General features: G+C 37.7%; 4 protein-coding genes and 2 pseudogenes across 65 annotated transcripts; 3 read left to right on the top strand and 3 right to left on the bottom strand.

Annotated features, from left to right (window-relative positions):
- Positions 1-421: 421 nt before the first annotated feature.
- On the top strand, positions 422-5,947 carry LOC104774519 (ammonium transporter 1 member 2-like). Of its 24 annotated transcripts, none has more exons than XM_087487956.1 (6): positions 422-560; positions 2,986-3,070; positions 3,208-3,332; positions 3,575-3,692; positions 4,541-4,624; positions 4,730-5,947. In XM_087487956.1, exon 6 carries the CDS (start codon positions 4,810-4,812, stop codon positions 5,794-5,796), a length of 987 nt encoding a protein of 328 aa, XP_087344082.1. In that variant the 5' UTR covers positions 422-560; positions 2,986-3,070; positions 3,208-3,332; positions 3,575-3,692; positions 4,541-4,624; positions 4,730-4,809; the 3' UTR covers positions 5,797-5,947. The 24 variants fall into 24 exon arrangements, with proteins under 24 accessions (XP_087344082.1, XP_087344084.1, XP_087344083.1 ...); XM_087487958.1 differs by having other exon boundaries at positions 4,719-5,947; XM_087487957.1 differs by having other exon boundaries at positions 4,537-4,624.
- On the bottom strand, positions 874-1,574 carry LOC147926978 (uncharacterized; annotated as a pseudogene). Its single transcript, XR_015581660.1, has 2 exons — positions 1,395-1,574; positions 874-1,316 (listed from the first exon to the last, which is right to left on the bottom strand). The product of XR_015581660.1 is annotated as an uncharacterized LOC147926978 (transcript).
- Positions 5,948-6,001: 54 nt separating the features above from the next.
- Positions 6,002-7,536, bottom strand: LOC104773862 (mitochondrial phosphate carrier protein 1, mitochondrial-like). 4 transcript variants are annotated; one of them, XM_010498531.3, is made up of 4 exons: positions 7,096-7,536; positions 6,761-6,976; positions 6,434-6,507; positions 6,002-6,316 (listed from the first exon to the last, which is right to left on the bottom strand). In XM_010498531.3, the coding sequence occupies exons 2-4, from the start codon at positions 6,858-6,860 to the stop codon at positions 6,206-6,208; spliced, it is 285 nt and encodes a 94-aa protein (XP_010496833.1). In that variant the 5' UTR covers positions 6,861-6,976; positions 7,096-7,536; the 3' UTR covers positions 6,002-6,205. The 4 variants fall into 4 exon arrangements, with proteins under 4 accessions (XP_010496833.1, XP_087344096.1, XP_087344095.1 ...); XM_087487970.1 differs by having other exon boundaries at positions 6,761-6,836; positions 7,096-7,530; XM_087487969.1 differs by having other exon boundaries at positions 6,761-6,836; positions 7,144-7,376.
- Positions 7,537-9,809: 2,273 nt separating this feature from the next.
- On the top strand, positions 9,810-11,459 carry LOC104773864 (ammonium transporter 1 member 2 pseudogene; annotated as a pseudogene). Its single transcript, XR_015581954.1, has one exon. The product of XR_015581954.1 is annotated as an ammonium transporter 1 member 2 pseudogene (transcript).
- A 47-nt stretch (positions 11,460-11,506) lies between these two features.
- LOC147926977 (uncharacterized) lies at positions 11,507-14,709 on the bottom strand. 34 transcript variants are annotated; one of them, XR_015581956.1, is made up of 7 exons: positions 14,435-14,575; positions 13,707-13,793; positions 13,571-13,603; positions 13,234-13,344; positions 12,265-12,595; positions 12,073-12,161; positions 11,507-11,987 (listed from the first exon to the last, which is right to left on the bottom strand). XR_015581956.1 is itself a non-coding variant. In XM_087487914.1 (7 exons), exons 5-7 carry the CDS (start codon positions 12,346-12,348, stop codon positions 11,670-11,672), a joined length of 411 nt encoding a protein of 136 aa, XP_087344040.1. In that variant the 5' UTR covers positions 12,349-12,595; positions 13,234-13,344; positions 13,545-13,603; positions 13,707-13,793; positions 14,435-14,575; the 3' UTR covers positions 11,507-11,669. The 34 variants fall into 34 exon arrangements, 31 of the variants coding, with proteins under 31 accessions (XP_087344040.1, XP_087344049.1, XP_087344059.1 ...); XM_087487914.1 differs by having other exon boundaries at positions 11,507-11,907; positions 13,545-13,603; XM_087487923.1 differs by having other exon boundaries at positions 11,507-11,907; positions 12,265-12,382; positions 13,545-13,603.
- Positions 14,710-17,826: 3,117 nt separating this feature from the next.
- Positions 17,827-19,433, top strand: LOC147926976 (uncharacterized). Its single transcript, XM_087487255.1, has 4 exons — positions 17,827-17,971; positions 18,355-18,549; positions 18,713-19,038; positions 19,155-19,433. Exons 1-4 carry the CDS (start codon positions 17,827-17,829, stop codon positions 19,431-19,433), a joined length of 945 nt encoding a protein of 314 aa, XP_087343381.1.
- Positions 19,434-27,834: the final 8,401 nt, after the last annotated feature.

The raw sequence follows: 27,834 nt of genomic DNA, 5'->3' as shown, positions 1-27,834 counted from the left end.
TCATCTTCGTTGACATCTTTTGTCTCATTTGTAGGTGCAGTTCCATCTCCAACACTTAGTAGCCATGCAGCGAAGTTTCCTTGTGATTCTTGAAGTCTCATGTTCTTTTTTAGGGAGAAAACTTTGCAAGAGTCCCACAAGTATGATTGTTTAATTGATGCTAATACTGTATCAGCTCGAGAACCTTGTGGAATAACTGGTAGTGTTTGTCTGAAGTCCCCACCTAGTATTACAGTCTTGCCTCCAAAAGGTTGGTCTTTAGCTTCTGATTTTTTCATGGACATCAAGTCTCGTAATGTTCTGTCAACCGCCTCAAATGCGTACCGATGTGCCATGGGCGCCTCATCCCATATGATAAGATCAGTTTTCTCTATTAGTTCTGCTAACATCGTTCCTGGCTTTATATGACATAATGAATCTTCATTGAGATCCATGGGAAATTTAAAGCGTGAATGTGCCGTTCTTCCTGCAGGTAGAAGCAATGCTGCGATGCCTGATGAAGCGACTGGGAGAACAACTTTTCTTTCTGATCTCAACTTAGAAATGATGGTCGAATAAAGGTACGTTTTTCCTGTTCCACCGGGACCATATAGGAAGAATAATTTTCCCGATCCATTTTCAACTGACTCCATAACTGCATCATAAACCTGCTTTTGCTGAACATTTAGACTGCTCAGAAGTTTTTTGTGGTCTTTTTTCTCCTTTTGTACATTGTATCCTGATTCTTCAGTTAACAGGCTGTTACCTAGATCTTTTAACACGTCGACATCTAGTTGTGGCATATCTTTGAACTCAGTTAGTGTGTGTTCATACTGGTGCATTATATTCTCTATCTCAATCAAAGTATACTTTTGAATATCAGGCTCTTCATACTGGTGAACTTCTATTTTGCCTTTAATCACACCGCTTGGTTGCTCATCAGTTATGTTGCTGAAGCTGTGATCATTGATGAGGACCAGTTTTCCAATAGCATCTAGGTGGATCAAATTTAGAGTTAGAACATGGTGATATTATTACAAACATATAAGCACCGTATATTTACCAAATAGGTCTTCGTTCATGTCAACAGCTTCTTCAAATTCTGCAAAAGAACGAATCCTAAACTTTTGTCTTTCAATCAGTTCGCCAGCATCAATAACCTCATTCAGACTTGTTTGTTGGGTAAACTGGATCAGAAACTTGTGTGGAGATACCCTGTAGCTTTTTTTGTTGTTAGCTACCAAGAAATTTTTAATTGTGTAGACAACTCCAGGTTTGAGATTTTCCTCGTAGTAGGCTACTCGGTTTGCCGTAATGAATGCTTGGATCAAAGTTGACTGTACAATAAATTGTCAACTATGAGAGTGTTTACTTATGAGAATAATGAAACCTTTTTAAAAAAGAAATTCAAGTACCTTCTGGTCTATGAGAAGCAGTTCAAACCCCATAAGTAAGCCACCTTTTTTAGGATTGCGTGCTTCCCAGACGTGGATGATCCTAACAACAATTTATTTGTTAGTAAAACCTTTTGATAACTCATCAAGAACCAAGGAGGGAAGTAATGGAGCTGAAGGAGGAGAAGTTGCAGGTGCCATTGTAGTTCAATGAGCTTGAAGAGGACGTCGACGATTGAAAATTTTTTGGAGTTTTGAAAGATTCTCTGTTTTAGATGCCTATTTATACAAATACATCTAATTTAGAATTTGGAAGCTTTCTTATTTTCTTTTTTGTTGCTAAGTAGAATTCTTCCTTTTTGTTTTAAGATAAAGAGATTTTTTGTAAATTTGGGTTGTAAGCTTTCCTATTTTCTTTTTCCCTGCTAATTAGAATACTTCCCTTTTTGTTTTAAGCTAAAAAGAGTATTTTTTAAATTTGGAATTTTTAATTTGAATGATTTAGCATTTAAGAACGATTTTACATTTATTTTGGAAAAGAAAATTTTAAATTTACAATTTTCATTATAGATTAAACTTTTTCATCTTAAATTTACAATTTTTATTATAGATTAAATTTTTCAAAATTACATAGATTTTATTTCCATAGATTTTACTTTTTTTCTTTTCTTTAAAAATCTAAATAATATATAAATTCTGGAGATTTTTTAAAATTGCTAATTAGTGAGGTGGCCATTAAACTTTTTCAAAATTACATAGATTTTATTTCCATAGATTTTACTTTTTTCCTTTTCTTTAAAAATCTAAATAATAAATAAATTCTGGAGATTTTTTAAAATTGTTAATTAGTAAGGTGGCTAATCACTAATGGTGGGTTTTTAAATTTTTCTTTTTCTTTAAAAACCTAAATAATATATAAATTCTAAAGATTTTTTAAAATGTTAATTAGTGAAGTGGCTAATCACTATTGGTGGAGAATTTTTAAAATGTTAATTAGTGAGATGGCTAATCACTATTGGTGATTTTCTGAAGATTTTTTAAAATGTTAATTACTGAGGTGACTAATCACTATTGGTGGATATTTATAAAAATGTTAATTATTGAGATGGCTAATCACTATCGGTGATTTTAAAGCTTAGGTGGACGCCTTTAAAAATGTTAATTAGTGAGGTGGTTAATCCCTATTGGATGTTTTAAATCCTATGTGGACGCCTTAAGAGCTTATAGCTCTTACTTTTTATTAGTATAGATTCCAAGTCCATGACAAAAGAAGAAATTAGGTTCAAAAGAATATTCATCAGTTTTGGTTTAGAAAGAAACCCAACCGGTTACGGAATGAAATCATGATGACTGGTTTTACCTTATTAACCGAATTAGCCAAATTATTGCGGGTTTGCGGATTACCCGATGGAACGTTCTTCATCTTGTTCTTCCGTTCTTCGTCTTCGTCTCCCACTTACCATGTCTTCTTAATTTCTAGCTGTTCGTGAAAACTAACAAGGTAATTAGAGATTTACAACTGATTTTTATGGTCAGAAGATTTCAAATTGTACTAGCAAGAGTTATAGAAATTGTGAACTTAAATCTCAGTGGTGTTTATTTCATATGTCAGGTTCTTGGGATATTGATTGAGTCATGTTAACAAGAGAGTGAAGCATCAGATTGGTACGACATTGTTGGCTCAAAGGAGAAGTTAGGTTGTTGTACAATTTATTAAGATGGTCCTTACTTCGGACCTTTTTTTTTTTGCTAAATTTGATTCAATTTTTAGTTCCCACTGATGGCTTGACCTTTTATCTTTATATGTTCTCTCTTTTGGCTGCACATTAACCAGAAAAGGGAAATCGCCATGGAGGAACCTGAAAGACCTGGAGCCATTGTGTCCAATCAAGTTTCGTACTTGGACATTTTGTATCATATATGTCCAATCTGAATTTTGAAGTTGAGCAGCTCCGTGAGGTAATGTATGTATCTTGAGCCAGCATGCTCCTCCATATCTTACCAGCTTCTTCTGTATTTTGATTACTTGATACATGGCTGATTTTTTTTCATTTCAATAACTATGGCTGAAAAGGTGTCACAAAGTCGTAACCTAAGCCAAAGCTCTGCACTCACTTTTAGAGCCATCACTCTTACATAGCTTAGAGTTTGTATAAACTCAAGGCAACAGAGGAGAACATTCACGTTTTTTGGCTTTTCAGGTACTCAAGTCAACAGAGGAGAACATCCAACTTCACTGCAGGCCCTGTTGGGGATTCAACAGAGGATAGAGACATACCTTGGGTTCGGCTACAGCCTACAAGAGCCTACAGGCTACAGGTAACCACTGTCCAGCTTGTTTTAAAGTGTAAACCAAACCCTGTGAATACATCTAGAAGCTTTAAAAGTTAATAACTATAAAAAAAACATTTAGTAATTATTAGTAAATACCAATTAGATACTAGAAGATTTAGTTGTTTAGAGTTTGTATAAAAGCTGAAAACCCTAAATAGTTTAGCATAATTCATTGCTTTTCTTGACAAGAAAAGACTGACCTAATAATATCGTCTAGAGTTCAAAATCTTAGAGATCTGACAGAGCTCTGAATTGTGAATCGTAATGGTAAGCTATACATTGGTTTAAACTCGTTCCTTTTTGTCTACTTGTCAAAACCTCAATCCTTTAAACTCTTGTGATGTGAGAGATCTCAATCAGTGACTAGTAGTACTCATGAATAAAATATAAAGCATCTCCTCTAATAGGACTAGTAGTACTCATGAATAAAATATAAAGCATCTCCTCTAATATAGAACTAGTAGTACTCATGGCTCCTAAACCACTAAAACAGAACCTTACTGATTGATTGATAGTTGATTGATAATCACGAATAAATATATTTCAGGAGTTTTTTTCCTTTTTCTTTTACGGTATATCAAGAGTATTTCCTTCAAGTATCACTATATAACCTAGTTAGGCTCAATTGACAAACACATTAACCACCAACGCCATGTCTTTTTCCACTGACACACAAACCTCTAACTTGAATACTTCGGCAGCTGCCATGGCTGCCGCATCCCTCCTCTGTTCTCACATCTCTACTATATCTAAAAAATTGTCTGACACAACCTTTGCTGTCGACGCATCATATCTTATTTTCTCTGCCTACATTGTTTTTACCATGCAGCTAGGCTTTGCCTTGCTAAGCACTGGTTCTGTACGGGCAAAAAATGCCATAAACACCTTGTTTACAAGTATCATTGATGCTGCCTCAGGTGCCATCTCATACTATCTGTTTGGGTTTGCTCTTGCCTTTGGTACACCTTCTAACGGTTTCATTGGTGGAAATCAAAACTTCTTTGGCTTAAGCTCTTTTCCAGAAGACTATCGCTATGACTATGGATTTTTTGTTTTCCAATGGACTTTCGCCATCACAGTCTCTGGTATAACAAATGGATCTATGGCAGAGCGCACAAAGTTTGTTGGTTACCTTCTATACTCCCCTTATCTAATTGGTCTTGTCTATCCAACAATCTCCCACTGGTTCTGGTCGAATGATGGATGGGCTAGTCCAACACGGTCTGATAAGAAACTACTGTTAGGCTCTGGCACAATTGATTTTTCCGGTTCGGGAGTTGTTCACTTGGTGGGTGGAATAGCTGGTTTTTGGGGATCCTACATTGTAGGACCAAGAATTGGCCGATTCAACGGATCAGGTCAATGCCTAGCAATCCATGGCCATAATGCATCTCTTGTAGTGCTTGGTACCTTCTTGTTGTGGTTCGGATGGTATGGGTTTAATGCTGGTTCATTCCTCACGATTTTGAAAAGTTACGACCAATCTCGTCCCTACTACGGCCAATGGAGTGCGATAGGAAGAACTGCTGTCACCACGACGCTAGCTGGAAGCTCGGCGACATTAACCACCTTGTTTTGTAAGCGTCTTCTTGTTGGTCACTGGAATATTTTCCATGTTTGTAGCGGGTTACTCAGTGGCCTTGTTGCCATAACATCGGGTTGCGCAATTGTAGAACCTTGGGCCGCAATCCTTTGTGGTTTTGTGGCGTCTTTAACTCTGATCGGGCTAGAGGAGCTGGCTAAAAAACATAGATACGATGATCCACTGCTGGCTGCACAGCTACACGGCGGCTGCGGTGGTTGGGGATTAATCTTTACAGGACTGTTCGCCAATGAAGAGTATGTTAACGAAGTGTACCCTCTAGAAGGTGGTAGGCCGTATGGTCTCTTTTTGGGAGGTGGATCAAAGCTACTTGTAGCACAGATCATTGGGATACTTGCGATCGTCGGTTGGGTGACCTTAACGATGGGACCATTGTTTTATTGGTTACATAAGACCAATCTTCTGAGAATTTCCGAGGAGGAAGAGGTGGAGGGAATTGATAAAACATGTCACGGTGGGGTCGCATACAAACTGGAAATGGACTAGACGATGGAGTCCCTAGCCGGTGCTTGATTTTTATCTACTTACTAAGATTATTTTCCGTAAACAAAATATCTAAAGTGCGAATTATGTTCCACTACGATGGAAGAACATATTGTATTAGTAAAAAAAATGACAATGAAAATATCTTATACTAGTATTTATCCCCGTGCTATGCACAGTATAATTTGTTTATCTCTAATAATAATTCTTTTAGAAGAAAAACAATAATATTCTTAACGTAATATTAAATCAACACTGTTAAAAGAAATTTAATATTTTGGATTTTGTAATCCGTATATTACAAATTGATATAAATACAGTTACAAAGGGAATCATGGGAGTAATAACATCATTAGATCAGCTATTTTGAGGGTCATTGTCTTTCAGTCCATCAAGAGATTTTGAGGCTGAATTACCTTGTAAAAACACAAAAGTGAAAGCAATTGCCAATCGATGTGTCCTGCAGGGTCCTAACAGGAAGAATTCTGGTGAAAAGAGTAACAAACCCAATGTTCCTCACAGCCTGTAGCTCAAACAAATAACCAACATCAATTTAGAATACTCTGCAGTATGCTCGATGGTATGAAAAACTGCGAAAATGGAATTCATGTATTAAAAAAGTGACGGTTAAGAGTCTTACCTGCAGCACATTCTTGGCTTTGTTGTTGTAGAGGGACGAAAGAACCACATCTGCGAGGTTAGAGATGATTGTACCTATAACAACAATAGAGAACCAATCATTAATATCTACCATCAAAACAGTATGGCTTAAAGTTTCTAAGTTTAAAACCGTCAAGCTTGATATGGTAAGGGTATATGCGTCAAGCCAAACTATCAAATAGATCAATGAGAATCTGGAATCAGCTTTGATAGTCAACTATTGACCCTTTGATGTCTAAATGATCCAAACAATATGAATGCTGAATATAATAAAAGCAAGAACGCAACCAATATAGAAATAAAAAACCTGCAACAGAAGATGGATCTCTAAGTTTCATCAAATCCGAGAATGCTTCTCTCTGTAATCGCTTCAAGATATCAATCTGAACACAAAAATCACAAACCATGCCAGAATTAATTTTCTGTGACTGAAGGAACACCACTTGGATATAATCAGATTCTTCCCCCTAGTCCAATCCACGAGTAACAACTTGTTTGTGAAATCAATCGAAATCATATCAACCTAGGAAAGGAAACAACAAACTAAGAGTTAACTCCCAAGAAAAATTTCAACAGTCTAACTACAACTCTTCAATGAGCTACAAAAACTGATTAATCCCACACTAAAGATTGATTTTTTACCAGAAAAAAACTCAATTGGGGAGACATTCTGATTCATAACCTACAAACCTCAGCTTTCTCACAAGCATAATCGAAGGAATTCTGATTCATCGGCCTAACAGAAATAATATCATAGCTCTTTAGAATCGGATTCCCAGAATTCAAACTCTGCCGAAACGGAGTAGCTCATATGAGGCTCATGAACTTGGAGGATCAATGGAGCATCCTCTCACAAAAAAAAACAATCCTTTTACCCACAGCTTAAAAAATCCATCAGTCTTGAGGAACATAACACTTTGGTTGGATTTCTTCTAGATACCCACGGATTTAAATTATCATCAGTCTCTGTCACAGAGACTGGGAAACATAACACTTTGGTTTGATTGGATTTAGTTAGTACCCACGGCTTAAGAGAGTTTTTGGACAGTTATTGTCAAGTCTTCAGTCTTTTTAGACAAAGAAACATATCACAGGTATGAGGTCTTCTAATCAGATCACAGGTATATGGTCTTCTAAAAAACTAAAAGAATGTGTTGCTCTACTAGTTTGTTATGAGCCAATATTTACTAACTTGATAATATATTAATAATACGTAAAAAGTTGGGTGACAGACCAAAAAAAAATATGGCTCTGAAATCCATGTGGGTTGCTCCATTGGACATGGTCTAATAATAGCTCACTAGTTGGATTTATCTTCTTAAAAAGTCGTATAACTTAAAGAAGTAGACCGAACCGTGAAATTAATGAGATGATCAGATTTCATCAATTCATAGCAGCTGCCTTATTAGTTTCATTCTCATAGAGTACGGATCGAATGATCTACAGATCCCCAAGTTCACTTTGGGATCACGGATATATATTTATAGCATAGCATACATGACTCAACGAATACTCAAGTCCCAAACCATATTCTATCAAATACAATATACCTCATCATTTAATCTATATTACTAATCAAAGCTTCAAACCATTAATTAATTATTATTATTTTTTGTCACTCTTACATTACTCTCTACGTACTCTTCATCACATCCCTATCTGCTAAATTACTAGAGAAACAATCTCAACTACTCTCTCTTTAAATGGATCGTTCATGTGTCTTGATGATAGTCACAATCACCTTATTTATATATACTGAACAGTTGGTTGAATATTTAATTAAATTAAATATAAACCATTTTGATAGATCAGTTTCACACTTACGCATTGAGCATGTTTCACAAGCAACGATGTATCAGACGAAATGTACGGACCACCTTCGCTACATGTTGTAACTTTTGTTTCCTAGTTTGATCATGCTTCATTTATTTCTCTTTTTTTTTTTTTTCTTTTTATAAACCATTTTCTTTTTTTACTTTCACACTTATATTGAGCATGTTATAATTTTTGTTTCCTAGTTTTGATCATGCTTCACTTATTTCTCTCTTTTTTTTTTTTTTAAACCATTTTCTTTTTTACTTTCACACTTACATTGAGCATGTTATAATTTTTGTTTACAGGTTATAACTTTTGTTTTAATTTACTGAAAAAAATTAACTGAAATCGTAAGGAAAATAAAATTATACGTCATGGCTTAAAAGTTATAAAATTTATGTGAGTTGTGCTATGCTTATTTATTTTCCGAAAAGCTCTCATATGTTATGTTTAAAATTCGTGAGGATGAGTTTGCATTTTAAAAGACAAAGTGAAGATCGATTGACTTGAAATTATTATTGATATAATTTTCTTTGGACAAAGTAGGACTTTTTTTGTTGTCTTTTGATAAAGTGGACTTCATTATTATTATATATTATATTTCTTGTTACAGGCTCACGCACTATACAATCAATTTAATTGTCGTTTTATGACTCAACTTCCCAATTTTATTTATTTTAGTATTCATATATACCATGAAAATGTGACCGCACCGGATTAAGACTATTTGTTTTTGTTTTGTTTTTTACCACTATTCAGTCCAGTACATTAATTTCCCGTTTCTACAAAACCTTGAAGAAAATTTGCTTTGTTTTTTAACCTTGCATGTGCAATTCCCAACCAAAAAAAAAAAGCCGTGCGTGTGCATGTGAGTCTTTACGTACGAGGTAAACACACTATTTAAAAGACATTTATAATATGTGCATTTCATATTTGGTAAAATTTGGGTTTTTTTCAAAGAAAGTAAGATTATTTAATTTATATCATGGACTTGGTGACTATCGTAATTTTTTGTCAAGCAAAACACATATATACTTTATAGTCTCAAAATAATCACTAATGCTACAATCTATACCGACATTTGAACTAGCACTACTTTACGAATAATAGTCCGAATTTTTATTTGTAATACTCCATCAAAGTATTTTTAATAAGAGTCGTGGACTATATATGTTAAAGTATCTTTTACCACTCTTACCTATACTTTTTATAACTCTTCATCACATCACTTTCTACTAATTTACTAGAGAAGTAATTGATCCCAAATTCCCAACTACTTTCTCTTTAACAATGATGGTTCATGGTCTTGGTTGTCACAATCACCTCTCTTTTTTTCCTTTTTTCTTTTGTTTATCTTTGTAGTGAATTAGCACGTACGGTTGAGTATTTTAATTGATTTAAAATATATTTCATGAGTCACTTTCATATGTAAATTGAGCTTGTTTCACAAGCAAAGATGTATTAGTTGAAATATGCATGGACTTACCTTGTGTATATATAGGTTAAAAGTTAAGAATATCCGCAAGGAGCTAGGTACTCATTTCATTCCATATATTCATGGCAAGTGAAACTTGTTCAGTATTCTCTTCCTCATTTCATTCAGTAAACATGACAGATGCTTCAACTTTCCTTTGCTCAAAGTTTTCTGAGATAACATTAGCCATCAATACTTCTTACCTTCTCTTCTCTGCCTATTTCTCTTTTACTATGCAAATCGGTTTTGCTTTGCTAACTGCTGGCTCTATTCGTTCCAAAAACATCATGAATGTCATGCTCACAAACATAATGGATGCTTGCATAGGTGCTATCTCCTACTTCATTTTTGGATTTGCCATAGCTTTTGGACCATCCAACGGTTTTATCGGTTATCATCACAACTTCTTTGCTTTGAACTCTTTTCCTGATTCCTCCGGCTACGACTTTAGCTTTTTCCTATTCCAGTGGACCTTTGCCATAACTCCATCGGGAATCACAAGCGGCTCTATGGCGGAACGTACACAGTTTATTGCCTACTTAATGTACTCGTTTTATTTAACTGGTTTTGTCTATCCCACAGTTTCCCGTTGGTTTTGGTCAAGCAACGGTTGGGCTAGTGCAACACGAGATCACAACAGCCTCTTGCTTAGCTCGGGTGCAATCGACTTTGCTGGATCCGGAGTGGTTCATATGGTCGGCGGGATAGCGGGTCTTTGGGGATCTTTCATAGAAGGACCAAGAGTCGGAATGTTCGATGGATCAGGAAGGCCTTCTTCTGTACATGGTCATGATGTTCCCCTTGTAGTGTTAGGTACCTTCCTGGTATGGTTTGGTTGGCATGGTTATAATGCAGGGTCATTCTTAACTATCTTGCAAAGCTACGAGCAGCAGTTTCCTTACTATGGTCAGTGGAGTGCCATTGGACGAACCGCAGTGACCACAACGCTGGCTGGGTGCACAGCGGCATTGACCACATTATTCACTAAACGTTTCTTAGGATCTCACTGGAAGGTCACTGACGCTTGTACAGGACTACTGAGTGGCCTGGTTGCAATCACCTCAGGCTGCGCTGTTGTCGATCCTTGGGCTAGTATTGTGTGTGGCGTTGTCGCTGCGTTGGTCAAGATTGGACTGGATAAGCTAGCTAAGAAACTTAAATTTGACGACCCTCTCAATGCTGCGCAGCTGCATGGTGGTTGTGGCGCATGGGGCTTACTCTTCACCGGATTATTCGCTACCAAGAAGTTTGTGAACGAGGTTTATTCGGGCGATGGCAGTAGGCCGTACGGACTGCTGATGGGCGGAGGATGGAAGCTACTATCAGCACAGATCGTTGAAATCATTGTCATCTTCTCGTGGGTGACGTTGACAATCGTTCCCTTGTTTTATGGACTTCATAGATTCAATCTTCTCAGGATATCTACGGAGGAAGAGCTGGCTGGTATTGATATAACAAGTCATGGTGGATTTGCCTATCATTACGAAGATGAGGATGCGGTATCCAGAAGATCATTCGACCAGGCCTTAGGTGGGAGAGAAAGCTTCTAATAGGATGAAATAATTCAAAGAATAAAAAGAGTGTTTCATGCACTTCTGGGAAGATATAACTTGTGGCTAGCTAAAAGTGAAATGGTGAATAAATTATTTATGCGTATTTTCATTTTTTAATGTTTAATGTTTTTTTTGTAAACTTATGTGTTAAGTATTGAACGAAATTGGTTTAGTTCCCTTTGTTGTATTATTTTGAATACTTACAATATGGTTTGGTTCCGTTCGGATACAAATATACCCGATTCTTTGCTTTCTATTTATTATTTTGATGATTGGATGTATTTGGATAGAAAAACCATCACTCGTCAATTAAAGTCCTAAATTACAGTCTTAAAACTAGATCACTCATCACTTCTTAAACGACAATGTAAATATCACACAAAACCAGACTGCAACATAGACAAAACCTTTGCCTTAGTCATGAACTTCTTCTTTGGTAATATCTCCTTTGCCTTCAACTTTTGTATAGGATTTTCCTTACACCTAGCTGCCTTGTGTCCAGCTTGTTTGCAGATAATGCGTCCTTCCCTTCCAAGTGTTTCTTTTTGTGAATCTGTCATCTTCTTCTTCTTTGCCTTTTGATCTTGGAAACTTCTTTTTCTTACCTCCTTTCTTTCTACCAGGCAGAATTGGTTCAGGCGGTGTGGTAATCAATGATGTAAGAAACTTGGTCCACATACATGGTCCTCTAGCTAGAATGGTGGATCTTTCATAGTTTTATTGCTAAAGAAAAGTCCAGAAGAAATTCGACACATAATCTTCAGCATCTAAACTTACCTCCAGTATTGCACCATATGCATGTTCACATGAAATACCACTGATTTGCCACTTGCCACATGAAACATGTACTGCTTGGCAAGCTCACTCTACAAGAATCAACACTTAGATCAACATCAAAGCATTTATGTGTACCAGTCCAAATCTTACACCATTTAGCCAAAATCTTACTACCATAAAGAGAAACTTTACCTGACTGAGATTATTTGCTTTCCTCTTTCTCTCTATGATACGCTGCATAACTTGCCTTCGAATCATTTCAAGTATTGGAACCATTTGTTCTTGCCTTGGTAATCGTGGAGTTAAATAACTGTCACATTGTTAGCATTTATCAACATCCTCACAGACGCTTCCCAGTCTATAAATTGCCCGACACCAATACTAGAGGCATAAAACCTCACTAACAGAAGAAGCTAAGGATTTGAAAACTGTTGGATCTTTGGAGGCCCATGAGAAGAAATTATTCTTAGATAATAAAGGAGAAGGTGAAGGAGCTTTCCATGCACGTTTCAGGAGTATGAATCTAGAAAACAAGAGCAAACAAACATAGGTAAAACGAGTTACAGAGAAAATACGTGGTTTGGTTTCTGCAAAAGAGACAATCAGAATGAAAAAGTGTTCTGGCTCAAGAATGGTAGAATCAGGCCTAACTACGAAAGAAACGGAGAGAACCTGCATCCACTGTCGCAAAGCAGGACATCTAGTGAAAGATTGCAAAAACAAAAATGGAGAACAAACTCATGCCATTAAAGAAAATAATAAAGAAGAAGAAGAAGACTATCATATGTTCACACCAAGACAAGAAGGTCAAGAAACTCTTAAAGAGAACGTCTGGCTCATTGACAGTGGCTGCACAAATCATATGACTTCAGGTGAGAAACTATTCACTAACCTCGACACAAATTACAATGTTCCTATACATCTATTAATAAAGCTGTTTAGACGACTATAGGAAAGGAAGACATTGAAGTCACAACAAAGAAGGGCAAGAGACTCATCAGAGATGTTCTTCTGGTTCCTAAGATTGCCAAAAATCTATTGAGTGTTTCTCAGATGATCGCAAATGGATATGAAGTTACTTTTAACCAAAGGGGGCTGTATTATTTATGATCCAGTAGGAGGAAGATAGCTGAGATATCTACGATCAAGAAGAGCTTTTACCTCAAGTGGCGCACAAACGAAGAATCTACAATGATGGCATCAAAGGAAAACGCCTTTTCAGGTCGTCAAGGAGCTGGCTTGCTATTGCTGCAAATCAGGATAAGTCATCACCTGTGGATCATAAGAAAGAGATGAATGAAGATGGAGCTGAAAGAAACAAGTCAACAAGTGGAAGAAACAATCAAAAAGAGTCAGAAACTGAAGCTGTGAAGCTAAGATCAGTAAGTGAAGTTAAGAACCAGAAAAGTTCGGAAACAAACAAGAAAGGAGACAAGAGTAGAGAAACAGAAGATGTGGTCAAGGAACCAAACTGATCAAGAGGGTGATCAAAAGAGACAACCTGGAGAAAACTGAAAATCAGTGAAGAGACCTGCAAAACGGATGCAGAGACAGAGAAGAAGAATCAAGCGTCAAAGTACAAAAGGTTAAGGTTTCAAAAATTGGAAACCATTGGTAAAAGTGAAGTTGACAACCAGAGGCCAGTGCTTCAAAACCAAAACAGATTTTATGTTTCTAAATCCACAAGATTCCGATTAGCTGTTTACTGAAGACAACCCCATCTGCTCCAATTCAAACCAGAACCAACCAAAATCAAAAGTTTGACTCCAATTCAAAACCTTAAACGGAGATGTAATAATGTCAAAGGTTCAAGAGAAGCAAACTCAATATCCAAAATACTAATATATTCACCACACCAAGCTTCGTCAAGTCAATGCTTCATAAACACAGCACAAGTACAATAACGTATAAAGCCAATGCATCGTCAGGTCACAGCACTATGCAAATAAACATGTCAATGGTCTAAGTCTCTAAGACAAAACCCATGATACCAATGGATCATAAAACACAGTACATACGTTATTAACGCCAATGCATCATCAAGTCACAGCACTATATTGTACAATCCCCAAATTCAACAACCCTACTAGATTGTACAGTCTCAAAATTCAACAACCTTAGATATCTGAAACTTAAGATGATGTAAATAGCAATCGAATCACCAAAAATTAGAAATCAAATCACCAAATTCAAACCCAGAAACAGTCCCTAGACGAACCCAGAATCAAATCACAAAAAATTACTAATCACAATAGATATCTGAAACTTTCGAATTACAAAAAATTAATAATCAAATCACCAAATTCAAACCCAGAATCAATCTCAAGAAGTCGCATCACAACAGCGTCTTAAGTTACTATACCTGGAATCGGCACCTTTAAGATATGAGTGAACTTAGAGAAAGAAGACGACTCTCTTCTTCTCGCACGATCGGAGACGAAGAATCAAAATCGGTTTTACCTAATCGGGCCACCCGTTTATTTTGTCTAACTTTTTTTTTTTCTCAACATCAACATTTCATTCACCAAAATCAAAGTTACAACCAAATCATAGGCACATTACATTCACCTCTATAGACTTGGACCAAAACAAATGCAATGGTTGATCAAGTACAACTCTGGAACACTATGCGGATCCAACACTACCCAATCGATAACCATTGCATTTTTAAACCACTATGAGATAGATAACACTCCACAACTCGGAGTGAAATCATCTCCTAAACCACCTAAATTGACCAAATGACACGAAACACATACTAACACAGATGAGGCCTAAGCTACTACTGAAAACTGCTAAAAAAACTGGCTATGTGATCCTCATGATCGACGTGAAGAACTTGACCCAATAGCTTTAACACCCAAAGGTGCATTATCAGAAGAGCTTGGTCTCTCCGGCTTTCCCTGTTCCGGTCTTAAACCTAAAAACGGACACTACATCCGACTGACCCAACCAAGAGTCATGAAGCTATAATAACCGCCGAAAAGATGGTTCTCCGAACTAACTATACAAACCAGAATACTAATCATCAAAATTAGAAAGTGAAGCACATATTAGCATATCAACACCTCAGAGTGCAAGCTCAAAGAGACAACATCACTTCCGGTCAGTTACAAGACATTCACCACCTTGGCCAGACTGAAAAAACAAAAAAAAACAAGAAAGCCACCGCCCCTTGCTGCAGGACACCGCCATGGCTGATGTGAGAGGTAAGGTTTGAAGCTCGTCTAAGAAGAACCAAAACCCCACCACTGAAGCTCGTCGAAGAAAAGCTTCCGCCCTCACTACTCTCCGAAGCCCACAGACCACCGGTTTCCAACACAAACCGCCAGTGACAAAAACAGAACGGATTCGCCACAGATCCACCAGACATGGCCAAGAATCGACGCTGTTCAACAACGTCTTCGTCAGAGCCTTCACCGGCGACCTCCACCCAACAGATCTTCCCTTCACACACCGAGGATTCGCCGGATCCACCACCTTCGAAAAGCATCCAACCGACGGCGATAACTTAGCAAGAAGCGGGAGATTGAAGAAGAACTACAAAGAAGAAGAAAGCTAAAACGGGGCGGAGCCCTCTCCGGCGCCGGAAAGCAACCGGAGAGGCGGATCTAAAATGGCAGCGGCTCTCTCTCTCTCATGGCGATTTTAGGGTTTCTCTCTTTTTTTTTCAGACTTGTTAATAGGAGTAACTTGTTGAAACCCATTTACAATCCGTTAATAAACGAGTGTAAAAGATGCACCCAACTAAAATTATTTGATTTTAAAACGGGTTAGGGTCTAAAAGCAATGTATTGAACCCGTTAAGGCCCACAGGTATAATGCTCAGTTTAAGAGGCCATGTTTTAAAATTCACTTGCCCTAGGCGGTGAGAGTAAGCCTAGCGCCTAGCTGATAAATAGGAGATTAACCGGGATCTAGTTTATCGTATTATTTATTTAATTTATATTAAAATATTAAATGTATGTTGTTAAATAAATTCCAAACCCATAATAATGATAGATATGAGAAAATGGTTGCAAAATAGAAAATAATAATAAAGAAAAAAACGTCAAATCCTCACTCTAATGACAAAGACAACACTCTTTCTCATGTTGTACATACATGCAACGACAATAGCTTTTTTATTTTTTTAACTAATAAATATAACGGAAAATAGCACCCACACCCACTTTGGTGTAGACTTCTTTCAGGAAAACCTACTTTCCAAACTTTCTATACTCTTCAAGTTTGCTGCTTATGTGTCCATGTCCCTTTTACTTTTTTGTCCTCATAAGAATAGAAGGTAAGTGGTAAGTTAAAACTTACCTATACTTTATGTTGCTTTATTCTCCACCGTTGGATTGGTTGTTGCCAAATGTTTTAGTAGATGGGAAGATTGTTTGTGGATAAGAAACAAAAGTTGAAGGTAGGGTTTTTGTCCCCGTGAACGAGACATGGCTGCGCAGGTAGGTTTTGTGCCCGTAAAAATTCAATTGTGTATGTCGTTCGTGGATGACTGTGATATTAAGCTTTGATTTTTAATGCAGGGTGAAGATCCTAGTTTCTGTGTGATAATATCGAGGAGCTGGCGCTGTTCTGAGGACGGCGTTTGGGGATTCAAAGTTGACAATAAACTTTTGTCGCGTGTTGTTCCATTATCTGCAACAACAAGGTTACGAGAGTTAGAAGATTCAGTTGTTGGGGTATTCGGTTTGGTGGAGAAGAAGACAAATCTGAGTTACTGCATCCCAACGTTTATGGAATTGACGACGGAGGTGAGGACGCCTCCGGTGGTTGTGACAACGAATTTAGGTCTTGAGTATTATATTGAGATGCTTAGGAAGAACCGTGGGTTGAATTTGTTTGTAACATTTGAGGAGGTTAAGATGAGAGGAATGACTGACGAGGCTGAGGATTCTGATTGGAGAGAGGAAAGTCGCAAAAAACGTAGTTGGGGGTCTTCATGTGCACTTAGTAATAGCGGTAGCGAAGAAGGGTTTTTAGGAGAAGCATCAACAGCAGGTTCGAAGGCATTTTTTTTTAGACAACCCAGGTTGATGAAGAATATATGGCTGAGTTGGCAGAAATTGAGGGGAAGATAAAGGGCAGTAATGGTGAGCAAGTGGGAATTGGCCGTAGGTTGACAAGTACACAATTAGGTTGTGTGGAAGAATTTTTCAGATTGGAAGATAGTTTTGAAGATGTAGAGGAGGAAGAAGAATCTGTAGTAACAGATGTAGTTGTGACCCCAAGAAGCTATGATAAAGAGTTTTGGGGGAACTTCATTGGCGATCAGTTTGGTCGGGTAAACATGGTGGAGGTTATGTGTAACACAAACTCCTGTTTTGATCACACTGTGTTAGTTAATGGAGTTGTTCCTTTAAAAGAGGAGAATAAAGTGAGGACAAGTGCTGGGTTGGAACAGGTCGGAAAAGTTGATGGTGACCATGTTGATGTAACCATGTGGTCACACGATCGTGGACAGATCCCTGGTCCTGCAGTGGATGGTCGGAAGCTAGAAGATATAGATGACGAGGAGTTTGATATTCCTCCAGTATGTTAGGGAAGAAATACCGGATCTGGATTTTTGAGGATGATGGGAAAGGTATCTATAAGGGTAAGATGTTTGCAAACAAAGAGGATTGCCAGATAGCTTTAGCTATATACGCCATCAAGAACATGTTTCACTTCACTCAGACGACAACCAAGAAATAGTCGTTTGTAGTTAGTTATTCTGGGGAGAGGTGTGACTGGAGGGTACTAGCTTGTAAAATGAAGGAGTCAGGCTACTATGTGATTAGAAAAGCTAATCTAGAACACACATGCCCAATAGAGACGAGGAACAAGTACCTAAAGAAAGCGACATCAAGGGTGATTGCAGCCGTGTACAAAGCGAAGTACAATGATCCTAATAAAGGTCCGGCTCCTTGAGATGGTATTAAAAGAACTGAGGGTGGATGCGTCGTACAGAAAATGTGGGAGGGCGAAGGGGAAAGCTTTGGAGGGCATATTTGGTTCGGATGATGAGTCTTACGAGGATCTTCCTTGCTTTCTGCATGTTTTAAAAGAAGCGAATCCAGGTACTGTAACCAATATTAAAACTGAAGTGGTTTGCTTCACGAGCTTCTGAGTAACATTATGCTGTTTAATTTCAATTGATTTTCTGAATTTTTGCATCCAATGTAACAAAACGATATTTTTTCTTGAATTAATTTAACATTATATTAAAAAAAAAAAACTGAAGTGGTTGAAGATGGCAAAGAATGTATATGTTTTTGGCTTTTGGGGCTTCCATAGAAGGTTTTAAGAAGCTTAGGCGTGTGATTGTTGTGGATGGCACTCATCTGAATGAGAAGTATAATGGAGTCCTTTTTACAGCAAGTGGACAAGATGCTAATTTCCAGGTTTTTCCTCTTGCTTTTGCTGTTGTGGATAGTGAGAACGACGACACTTGGACGTGGTTTTTTGAGAAATTAGAACAAATCATTGCAGATAGTAAGAGCTTGAGCATAATTTCAGATAGGAACAGCTCAATATACACATCAAAGAAGAGGGTGTACCCGTTGTTACATCATGGAGCTTGCATAGTACATCTAGCCAGGAATGTTAATGCAAATTTTCATAATAAAGGACTTGCAAAAAGTTTTGACAAATGCAGTGTTTGCCTATAAGGTAACTGGTTACCAATATATTTATAGACAAATCAAAGCCAAAAACACCAACTATGCCGCTTATCTGGATAAAATTGGAGCAGCTCACTGGAGTAGGGCTTATTTCCAAGGGAACCGATACAATTTGATGATCTCCAACATTTTAGAGTCTCTGAACAATGCGTTAGGAAAGGGGAGATCCTGTCATATTGTTGAACTACTCAAGAACATTCGTGCGATGTTAAGTAGGTGGTTTAGTGCGAGGCGCAAGAAAGCTGGGAAGCATAGAGGGTTGACTACGCCGGAGGTTTATAAACAGATGCAAAAGAACATGGTTGGTGTTTGTAGTAGCTAAGTTGGCAATTCTCTAGTTGGAGTTATGAAGTAGTGGGTTTACTTAATCGAAAGCACCATGTGTTGCTTGATATGAAGCAGTGTTCTTGTAAGCAGTACGATAGGCTGAAAATACCATGCATGCATACATTGCTAGCAGCGGATACGCAAGGCATCCCTTATGGGACTTTGGTGGGTGACTGTTACAAGACAGAAACATGGAGAGGGACTTACGAAGGGGTAATTAATCTTGAAGTGAGTGATGCTGAAGTTCCTGTTGAAATCAAGAACCGTGTTTTATACCCCCCTAAGGCGCGACGACCAGCTGGCCGTCCAAAAGAAAGTAGGATTCCTTCTGTTGGAGAGTTTCGTGTAAGTGTACCAAGTTTCTTGTAAGTGTAGTAGTTTTTTATGTGTTGGTGAGAAGATATATCGTAACCGTTCATTTTGATGTGTTATGTTGTTTGGAGAAAAATGGAGTCGTCAAAACAAAAGTGAATCGTTGTGGGAGGTGCAAAGAGATGGGACACAATCGAACAAGTTGTTCGAACCCGTTGCCATAATGATGACGGTAGATAGTTGGATGGTAGTGTCGGAGAACACTTATTTTGGGTATTTTTTGGCGTGAAGGTAACCCGATTAGGAGCGGGTAGTATTCACATGGGTGTTTCCTGATATGCTGGTTTTTGTGGATGTGACTGGGAACACTATTGCTTACATTACTATTAATCTTAGTAATTACATTAGGTATCCATTGCTGCTCGTTTTTGTGGATATGGGTATTTTTTTGGTCTAATAGTTGACGATTATTGGAAATAATGCTATTGAAATGTAATCGAGATGAACGGTTTCGTATGATGTTTTGCTTTCAGCAAGGGAAGTAACCACATGGTTGGTTTGTTGTGGTTTGATGTGGAAATGAAAGTAACATTATATGTGGGTAGGTGAACAAGATAAAATGAGGTTTCTTTCCACAAAATGTAAACCATATGGATATTGATATTTTACATGTCTATTTCATGTTCACATGCGTTACCGGTAACTACTATTTTGTATCCACGTAATCGTCATCCACTCATATACGAATATTTGGATATATGACATATATCCAAATATCTAATACTCTAATATATAAAATATACTTTAACACGTGGATACATATTACTCTAATATTTTCTACCACAAAGTAACCACGTGGATGGTTTGTTGTGGATTGATATGAGTAGGAAAGTTACATTTTTTTGGGTGGGTAGGTATGTAGACAACAAAAACTTATCTATCCACAAGGTATTAACCACACAGATTTTAATTTTTGAAGGACTTTGCCCTTTGTTTGAAACATAAAAGGGATAGAAAACATTAGTTGTGGCTAGGTGTCTTATAAAGACAAAGGTTCGTATCCACAAAATAGAAAACATGCAGATATTTCCATTTTTAGATATCCACATGTTCTAGTCCTCAAAGGCAAATTCAATAGGGACATCGTTGCGAATCAAATTAAAATTCAGCGTTGCAAGAAATCCACGTATTTAAAATTCATGTGGATATTGCAAAAATCTTGGTAAAAAGTGAAACCACATAGGGATGCTTAAATGATGAAAAGTACGAATTAACTGCATAATATTGATGTATAAAATTAAAGTGAATCCAGACATTAAGTATCAACTGATGAAAAATAGAAATTAAAATGCATAATGTGTTAAGAAAGGGGAGATCCTATTTAAGGTATCAACTTCTATTAATGTTCGTCGAAACAAACATTAAGTTTACACCAATCAATAGGAGGAGGAACCACACACTGTTCAGCGTCGTCCGCCGCAACCTCTCTCATCTCCTCTAACCTCTTGTGCTCTGCCTCGAAGTCGACAAGTTGTTGACCCAAGATTTGATTCTGTTGGGAGAGTTGAGCGTCAATTAGTTTGACTTGATGCACGAGGGCGGTAGCCTCTTCCTTCTTATTCATATGATCTTTCATCATATGAAGAATTGCTTTGAAGCGATCAGTTGTCTCTGCCTCAACCACGGCTCTTGTCTAAGTGAAGGCGTCTTTCATGGCCTCTAGTGCTTCCTCTTCCCACTCGAAGTCTGAATTGTGTTTTGGTCGTTTACTGGAACTCTCTCCGGCCATGGTGATGGGGCGTGTTGCTTTGTCTTCCCACTCTGACATGCGTTTGGGACGTTTACTGGAACTCTCACCGGCCATAGCTCGAGTCTAAAAATGAAAACAACTGTAACCAACTTATAGGTGCAATGATTGAAGAAGTAGATGAAATTGATTAAGAGGAGATTGATAGGATATTTATAGATGCAATGATCAAAGAGAAGGAAACATTTTAATGAATTTAGAGAGATCCAAACGACACAATGAATTTAGAGATAGCAAGATGATACAATAAATTTAGAGATATCAAAACGATGCAATGAATTTAGAGATATCGAGATGTCCACAAAATGTCAACCATACGGATATTGATATTTTAGATGTTTACTCGACGATCCAAAACGGTGCTGGTAACTACTATTTGTATCCACAAAATCGTCATCCATCCAAATACTACCATGTGGATATATGGTATATATCTAAGATAACCATACACCACACACAGATGATTCGCTGATTGAAAACAGGAATTTACTGCGTACTTGTAAAGGTGTCTACTGGACTATTGTTTAGGCTATTAGTTGACTAATATTTGATTTACGACCGTACTGAAATGTAAACGAGGTGAAAGGTTTCTTATTATGTTTTGTTCAATTGGTCAAGAATCTTACCTTACAATTATTCTGAAATGTGTACACACGTGGATACACATTATTCTAATACTTACTACGTCGACCTAACCACGTGGATGGTTTGTTGTTGAAACGACCAACCCTTTTTTTTTTTTTTTTTTAAATAATAATAATAAATATAATATAATAAATAGAACTACAACTAGTGGTCCCATACCCACTACCCACCTAACCACAATCACAATCATCAGCGGAAATAACAACACCAACATAATATCCAATAATACTCCAATAAAAACCAATAACCATAATCATCAACAATAATCAATCCAAACAACAAGAAACAAGGAACCAGCAACCTAGCAATGTTTCTAATGACCCAACTCTAGCAACCTAGCAATGCCAGACAACATCCAATCGAGTCCCTAGAACATCCTCCTCTTCATTGCCTTGATTCCACGATCACACTTTGCCTTTACCTGCACCACAAACACAAATTGAGATGCATGAGTATTTGATAAACACTCAGTGAGGTAATCCTCCCATCTACTGGGCTATACACACAAGCAACAATGATTCCAAAGTTCCAAGACAAGCAACAAACAAACACACAAACCAGGAAATCAAACATCGACTAACTGGAAGGGAGGTGTCGACCGACACCAGCCTAGTGTCGATCGACACTGGCTCAGTGGTGTCGACCGACACTACCCCACAGTGTCGATCGATGCCCAATTTTCTGGTGTCGACCGACACCAAGTGGTATCGATCGACACTCCCTCTGCAACTGCGATCCGCACGAAAACGAGAGTCGAATCTCACTTCCGAAACTCCTCCAAATCGCCCAATACTCACGACCCAAGCCCTAAACCTCCGTAGGAACCTGTTTCAACCAATCCCAAGCAAGAAAAACACACAAACAAGCAAGAACAAGCAAGAACAAAGGAATCAAAGGCTTAGATAAGCCATGGTCATGCACTCACCTCTTGGAAGGAAGATTTAGACCAACAGAAGCGAATCCAACACTCCTAGCAACCCTCCAACACGTTCCTAGCCTTGGATCTTCAATCCCACAGCAAGATCTCACCAAAAACGCCTTGAAATCTCACAAACTCTCTCTAGAACCTCAAGAACAATTTTTCTCTCTTTGTTTCTCTGAAAAACGGCGACACAACAACTAAACACGACCCTAGGTCGTTTTCTCCCTTTTAAGACCCGGTTCAATGGTTTTTCCTAACCAAACCGGTCCAAATCGACGATTGAAACAAACCCGACGGACCCAGAATAAGTGGTGTCGATCGATGCTACAAGGGTATCGATCGACACCCCTACCCAAAACACATATTTTGGTTCGCGGATGTTACAGTTGTGGATTGCTATGCGAGGAAAGGTTTTTTTTCTTTGGTGGGAATATGCGTATACGTCCAGAAATTATCTATCCATATGGTATTAACCGCACAGATTTAAATATTTGAATGACGGTGTCCTATTTTGAAACGTATAAGGGATATAAAACATTAGTTTTGGCTAGGTGTGTTATAAAGACAAATGTTACATCCACAAAATAATGAACATGCAGATATTGACATTTTTTTTGATATTGCATGTCTTGAGAAAAAGTGAAACCCTTTTTGATATACCTCTTTTCAAAAATACCCCTTTTTTTAGCCATTTTCATTTTTGCCTTCCCTTATTTTTTAATGACCATTTTACCTTTACATGAAAATTAATTTAATCAATAAAATGAAAAACAAAAATTTCCGACATATTTTCCCGCAAAAAGTTTTCCCGTTAAAAAAATTTCAAAAAAAAATTTCCCGACAAAATTTATTTTGGTAAAATAAAGTTTGACAAACATTTCGACAAAAAACATTCCCACCAAAAATTTTCCGCCAAAAAAAATTGACAAGACTTTTATAAGGTTTTTAAAAGCTTTACAACCTTGTAAAAACGTTTACAAGGTTTTTAAAAAGTATTTACAAGGTTTTTAAAAGGTTATTAAACTGTTTTTAAAAGCGTTTACAAGGTTTTTAAAAGGTTACTAAAATGTTTTTAGAAGCGTTTACAACGTTTCTAAAAAGTTTTTATAAAAAAATATCTCTTTAAAACCTTTTTAAAATCTTGCAAAAACATTTTAAAAGCCTTTTAAAAACCTTGTAAACGCTTTTAAAAACCTTTAAAAACTTTGTAAACGCTTTTAAAAGATAAAAAATTCAATTTTTTTGGCCGGAAAATCCAATTGTGGCGAGAATTTTTTCATTTTTTGGCGGGACAATTTTTCGATTTTTGCGGAAATTTTTTTTGGCGAGAAATTTTTTTTATTTTTTTTTGGCGGGAAATGTTTTCGATTTTGATGACTGTACATTCTTGACTTCACTCAAAGAAAGGGTAATTTGGTCATTTTGTACATAAAAATGGGTAGTTTTAAAAATAGTCAATATGGAGGGATATTTTTAAAAAGGGGCATGGAAAAAGAGGCATTTTTGAGAATGCCCCAACCATGGAGAAGATAACTATGTTGGTTTAGTAGAAGGTCAAGATAGAGTTTGGAATGCTGAGATTCTGGGTTTATACGAAGCTGCTAAATGTCTAATGAAGATTTAGCTTGTAAGGGTTCAAATTTATGTGAGGCTGCTGAGGGTGAGGATAGGCAAGAAGATGAGTTTAAATGTCTGGATGGCTATTGCTCTAACATATCTACTTGTGTATCATTAGACGAGTGTAAAGTGATGGGACTCAAATCTCATGATTACCAAGTCCTGATGCAACAACTGGTACCAATTTCTGTTAGAGGTTTTACCTAAGGATCCTAGAATAGCCATTTTCCGCCTATGCGCATTCTTCAACGTATTGTGCCAAAGAGTGATTGATATGGAACAACTCCAAATAATGGAAACAGAAATTGTGGAGACTCTATGCATGGTGTTGACCTCTCTCACAAAGTCCCTCCAAGTCATCTCATGCTGCACTCTCCATGCCGTCACCGACCTCCACCAGATCTTTGCATCCCTGAAAGGTAGTGCGCTGCCAAGTCTACTCGATAGTGGTCGGGACACCAAAGCGACTGGAAAATATCCTCCATCCGCTCTCTCCACTCATCCGCCACACTCGGATCCATGCCTCCCGGGAAAGATCCCGCACCCACCTGCCGTAGCTGCACCAGCATCTGAACATACTGAGCATCCACTGCCTTGGCCCCCGGTTGCACATCTGTCTGCATACCAGCCACAGGATGAACCGCTGAACCGTGCCCACCAACCACTGGGGGCACCACTGAAACCTGCCCACCAACCACTGGCGACACTGCTGGAACCTGCCCACCAACCCCTGGCGGCATTGTGGAACCTTCCCACCAACCTCTAGCGGCACTGCTGCTGGAAGTCGCGCCAACACCTGAGCTAGCAAGCCCATCAAGACATCCTCCCTACCTGGAGCACCCTCCGGTGCAACCCCCACTCCCGGGGCAACACCGTCATCGACACCGGGCCCATCAGCGCTGCCGACACCCAAACCAGCCTGGTCTCCAGACACTCTAGGATGAACCTGTGCCTCTACCACCTCCTCACTGGCCATGCTCTGGGTCACAATCACACTGGCCTCAGGAACCTGTCCTCGCCCACGGCCACGCCCACGCCCACGACCACGACCATGACCAGCAGCATCCTCACCTCTAACCACCTGTATCACCAAGAAGAGGATGTTCTAGGACCCCATGCCACACACAAGCATTCAATCCAACATCAACAACACAAAGGACAAAGCGAACCCGTACCTAGAACCATATAGGCTCTGATACCAAACTGAAACAACCGTACCCGTTTTTTTATATAATATCCTAATATCTAGTGATCCCATACTCACTAGCAACCTACCCCAATCAATAACAACAGAGGATAACAATAATCAATCGAATAACCAATAACAATTAAAGAAATAACTTAATACATTCCAACAACAATCCATAACATAAAACAAATCATAAAACCAGCAATCCTAACATCCGTTCTAGACCACTAAGTTCTACTCTAGCATCCTAATAAAAACACATAGCAAACAACTGAGCCTCTAGGACATCTTCCTCTTCATAGCCTTGAATCCACGATCACACTTTGCCTTTACCTGCGTCACAACACAAAAAAGAGGCGTAATTATTACCAGAAATACTTAGTGAAACAATCCTTCTATCTACTGGGCTATACACACAAGCAATAAGATCTCTCATGCCACAAACAACAGCAATAAAACAAACCATGAACATGCACAAAGCAAAACGACATAAACCGGTCACTGCAAAAGGGTGTTGACCGACACCAGGTGGTGTCGACCAACACTGGTGATCTGGTGTCGACTGACACCACAACGACCGACACCTGCTCGAGATTCCTGAATCCCTAATAGTGTCGACCGGCACCTCCACATGGTATCGACCGATACTCGCCAAATCCCCGAGTCGTCCTCGCGTTGGTGTCGACCGACACCCCAACTGGTGTAGGCCGACACCAATGTCAAGCATCGATTCCCTTTGAACAGAACCTCCAAATCTCGCCCCAAGCTTCTCCTTTTCATTACACACAATCCCAGGAATGAATCCAAGCCACAAGAGCTACAAAAAACTCACAAACAACCAACAGAAACAACCACAAAACACACAAAATCATAGAAACAGAGATCTCAGCTTAGATAAGCCATGGTCATGCACTCACCTTTGCCAAAACAATGAGATCTATGCCCAAACGATGAAGCTAGCACCACAGCAACCTTCCCACCATGTTCATAGCCTTGGATCCATACTCTCGAGGAAGAAACTCAACCCACAAAGACAAAGAATTCACCAAAATCTCAAGAACTCTCACAGAGAATCTTGTTCTCCTCTCCTTTCTCTCTGAGATGTGAAAAAGCGGCTAAAAGAACTTGGGAAGTCGAGTTTTCCCTAATAAACTCGAGTCTTAGGGTTTTCCTAAACCAGCCACGCAAACCGAAGGATTAAAATCAAACCGATTAACCCATCCGCACATGGTGTCGACCGACACCAGTAGTGTTGATCGACACCCCTACCAAAAATCCAATTCTTGGTTCGCGGGTGTTATAAAATCAATGTGTCCTTCTTGGCAAAAAAAAGATGAGTTTTATTAATTGTTATAATTTGATTGATTACAAATTTTTTCTGATATGTCAGTTTATGCTTCAATACAAGTGAGAAACAAAGAAGTTTTATTGTATTGATCTGTCATTATTAAAAAGTTAGGAATGCAAATATATAATTTTAGTTTTATAAATAAAATTAAGTTTTATAATTTTTTTAAATAGTTTGTTATTGTTTCATACAATAATGAAATCTGATAAATGCAATTTATTTTCGGATAATAGAATTTTAAATCTAGTATACAATAAATCGATACGACATCGGTCATATAATCAGCATTAATTTTCTTCTAACAATCAACGTTATTATCTGGACTTTAAGTCGGTTCTGAAATTGACGTTAAAAATTTATATTTAAAATTACGTCAGAAAAATTAAAATTTTATCTATATTTAAAATCTATATTTAAAACCACATAATCTGAACCCAGAAAAAAATTCTGAGCACAAAAAGAGTCATCTAATCAAAATCAGTAAATCCAAGAGAAAAACAAAATAACATGAAATTTTGACAAAAACAGAAAAAAAAAACAAAATAACATGAAAGTTTGACAAAAACAAAAAAAAACAAAATAACATGAGTTTTGTTCTTACTACTTGAAAAAAAAAAGAAAAAATCAGCAACTTTGTTGTTTTATTTCTTTCTTAAATTAGTAATACCAGTGAACTCTTATTACTTTATATACACAAGTTCACAATGTTATTAATTCTGAAAAAAAAAAAAGAAAAAGAAAAAGAAAAAAAATACTCACCCTTATTTATAAAACTAAAATTCAAGTTCATAACCACCCTTAACATATGCCTCTCACCGTTCTTCCTCTCGATATTGAGCTCGTAGATTCCACATATACAAGCTCAATATTTTGTATATGTTCTTATTTTCCACTTTTCCCTTTCATTAACAAATATCTAGAAGCACTTGA

Source organism: Camelina sativa, chromosome 15, assembly GCF_030686135.1.
Source record: "Camelina sativa cultivar CO46 ecotype springtype chromosome 15, ASM3068613v1".
NCBI classification, from domain to species: Eukaryota; Viridiplantae; Streptophyta; class Magnoliopsida; order Brassicales; family Brassicaceae; genus Camelina; species Camelina sativa.
Note: the sequence above shows the minus strand (reverse complement) of the source record. Positions and strands in the feature narration are given on the sequence as shown.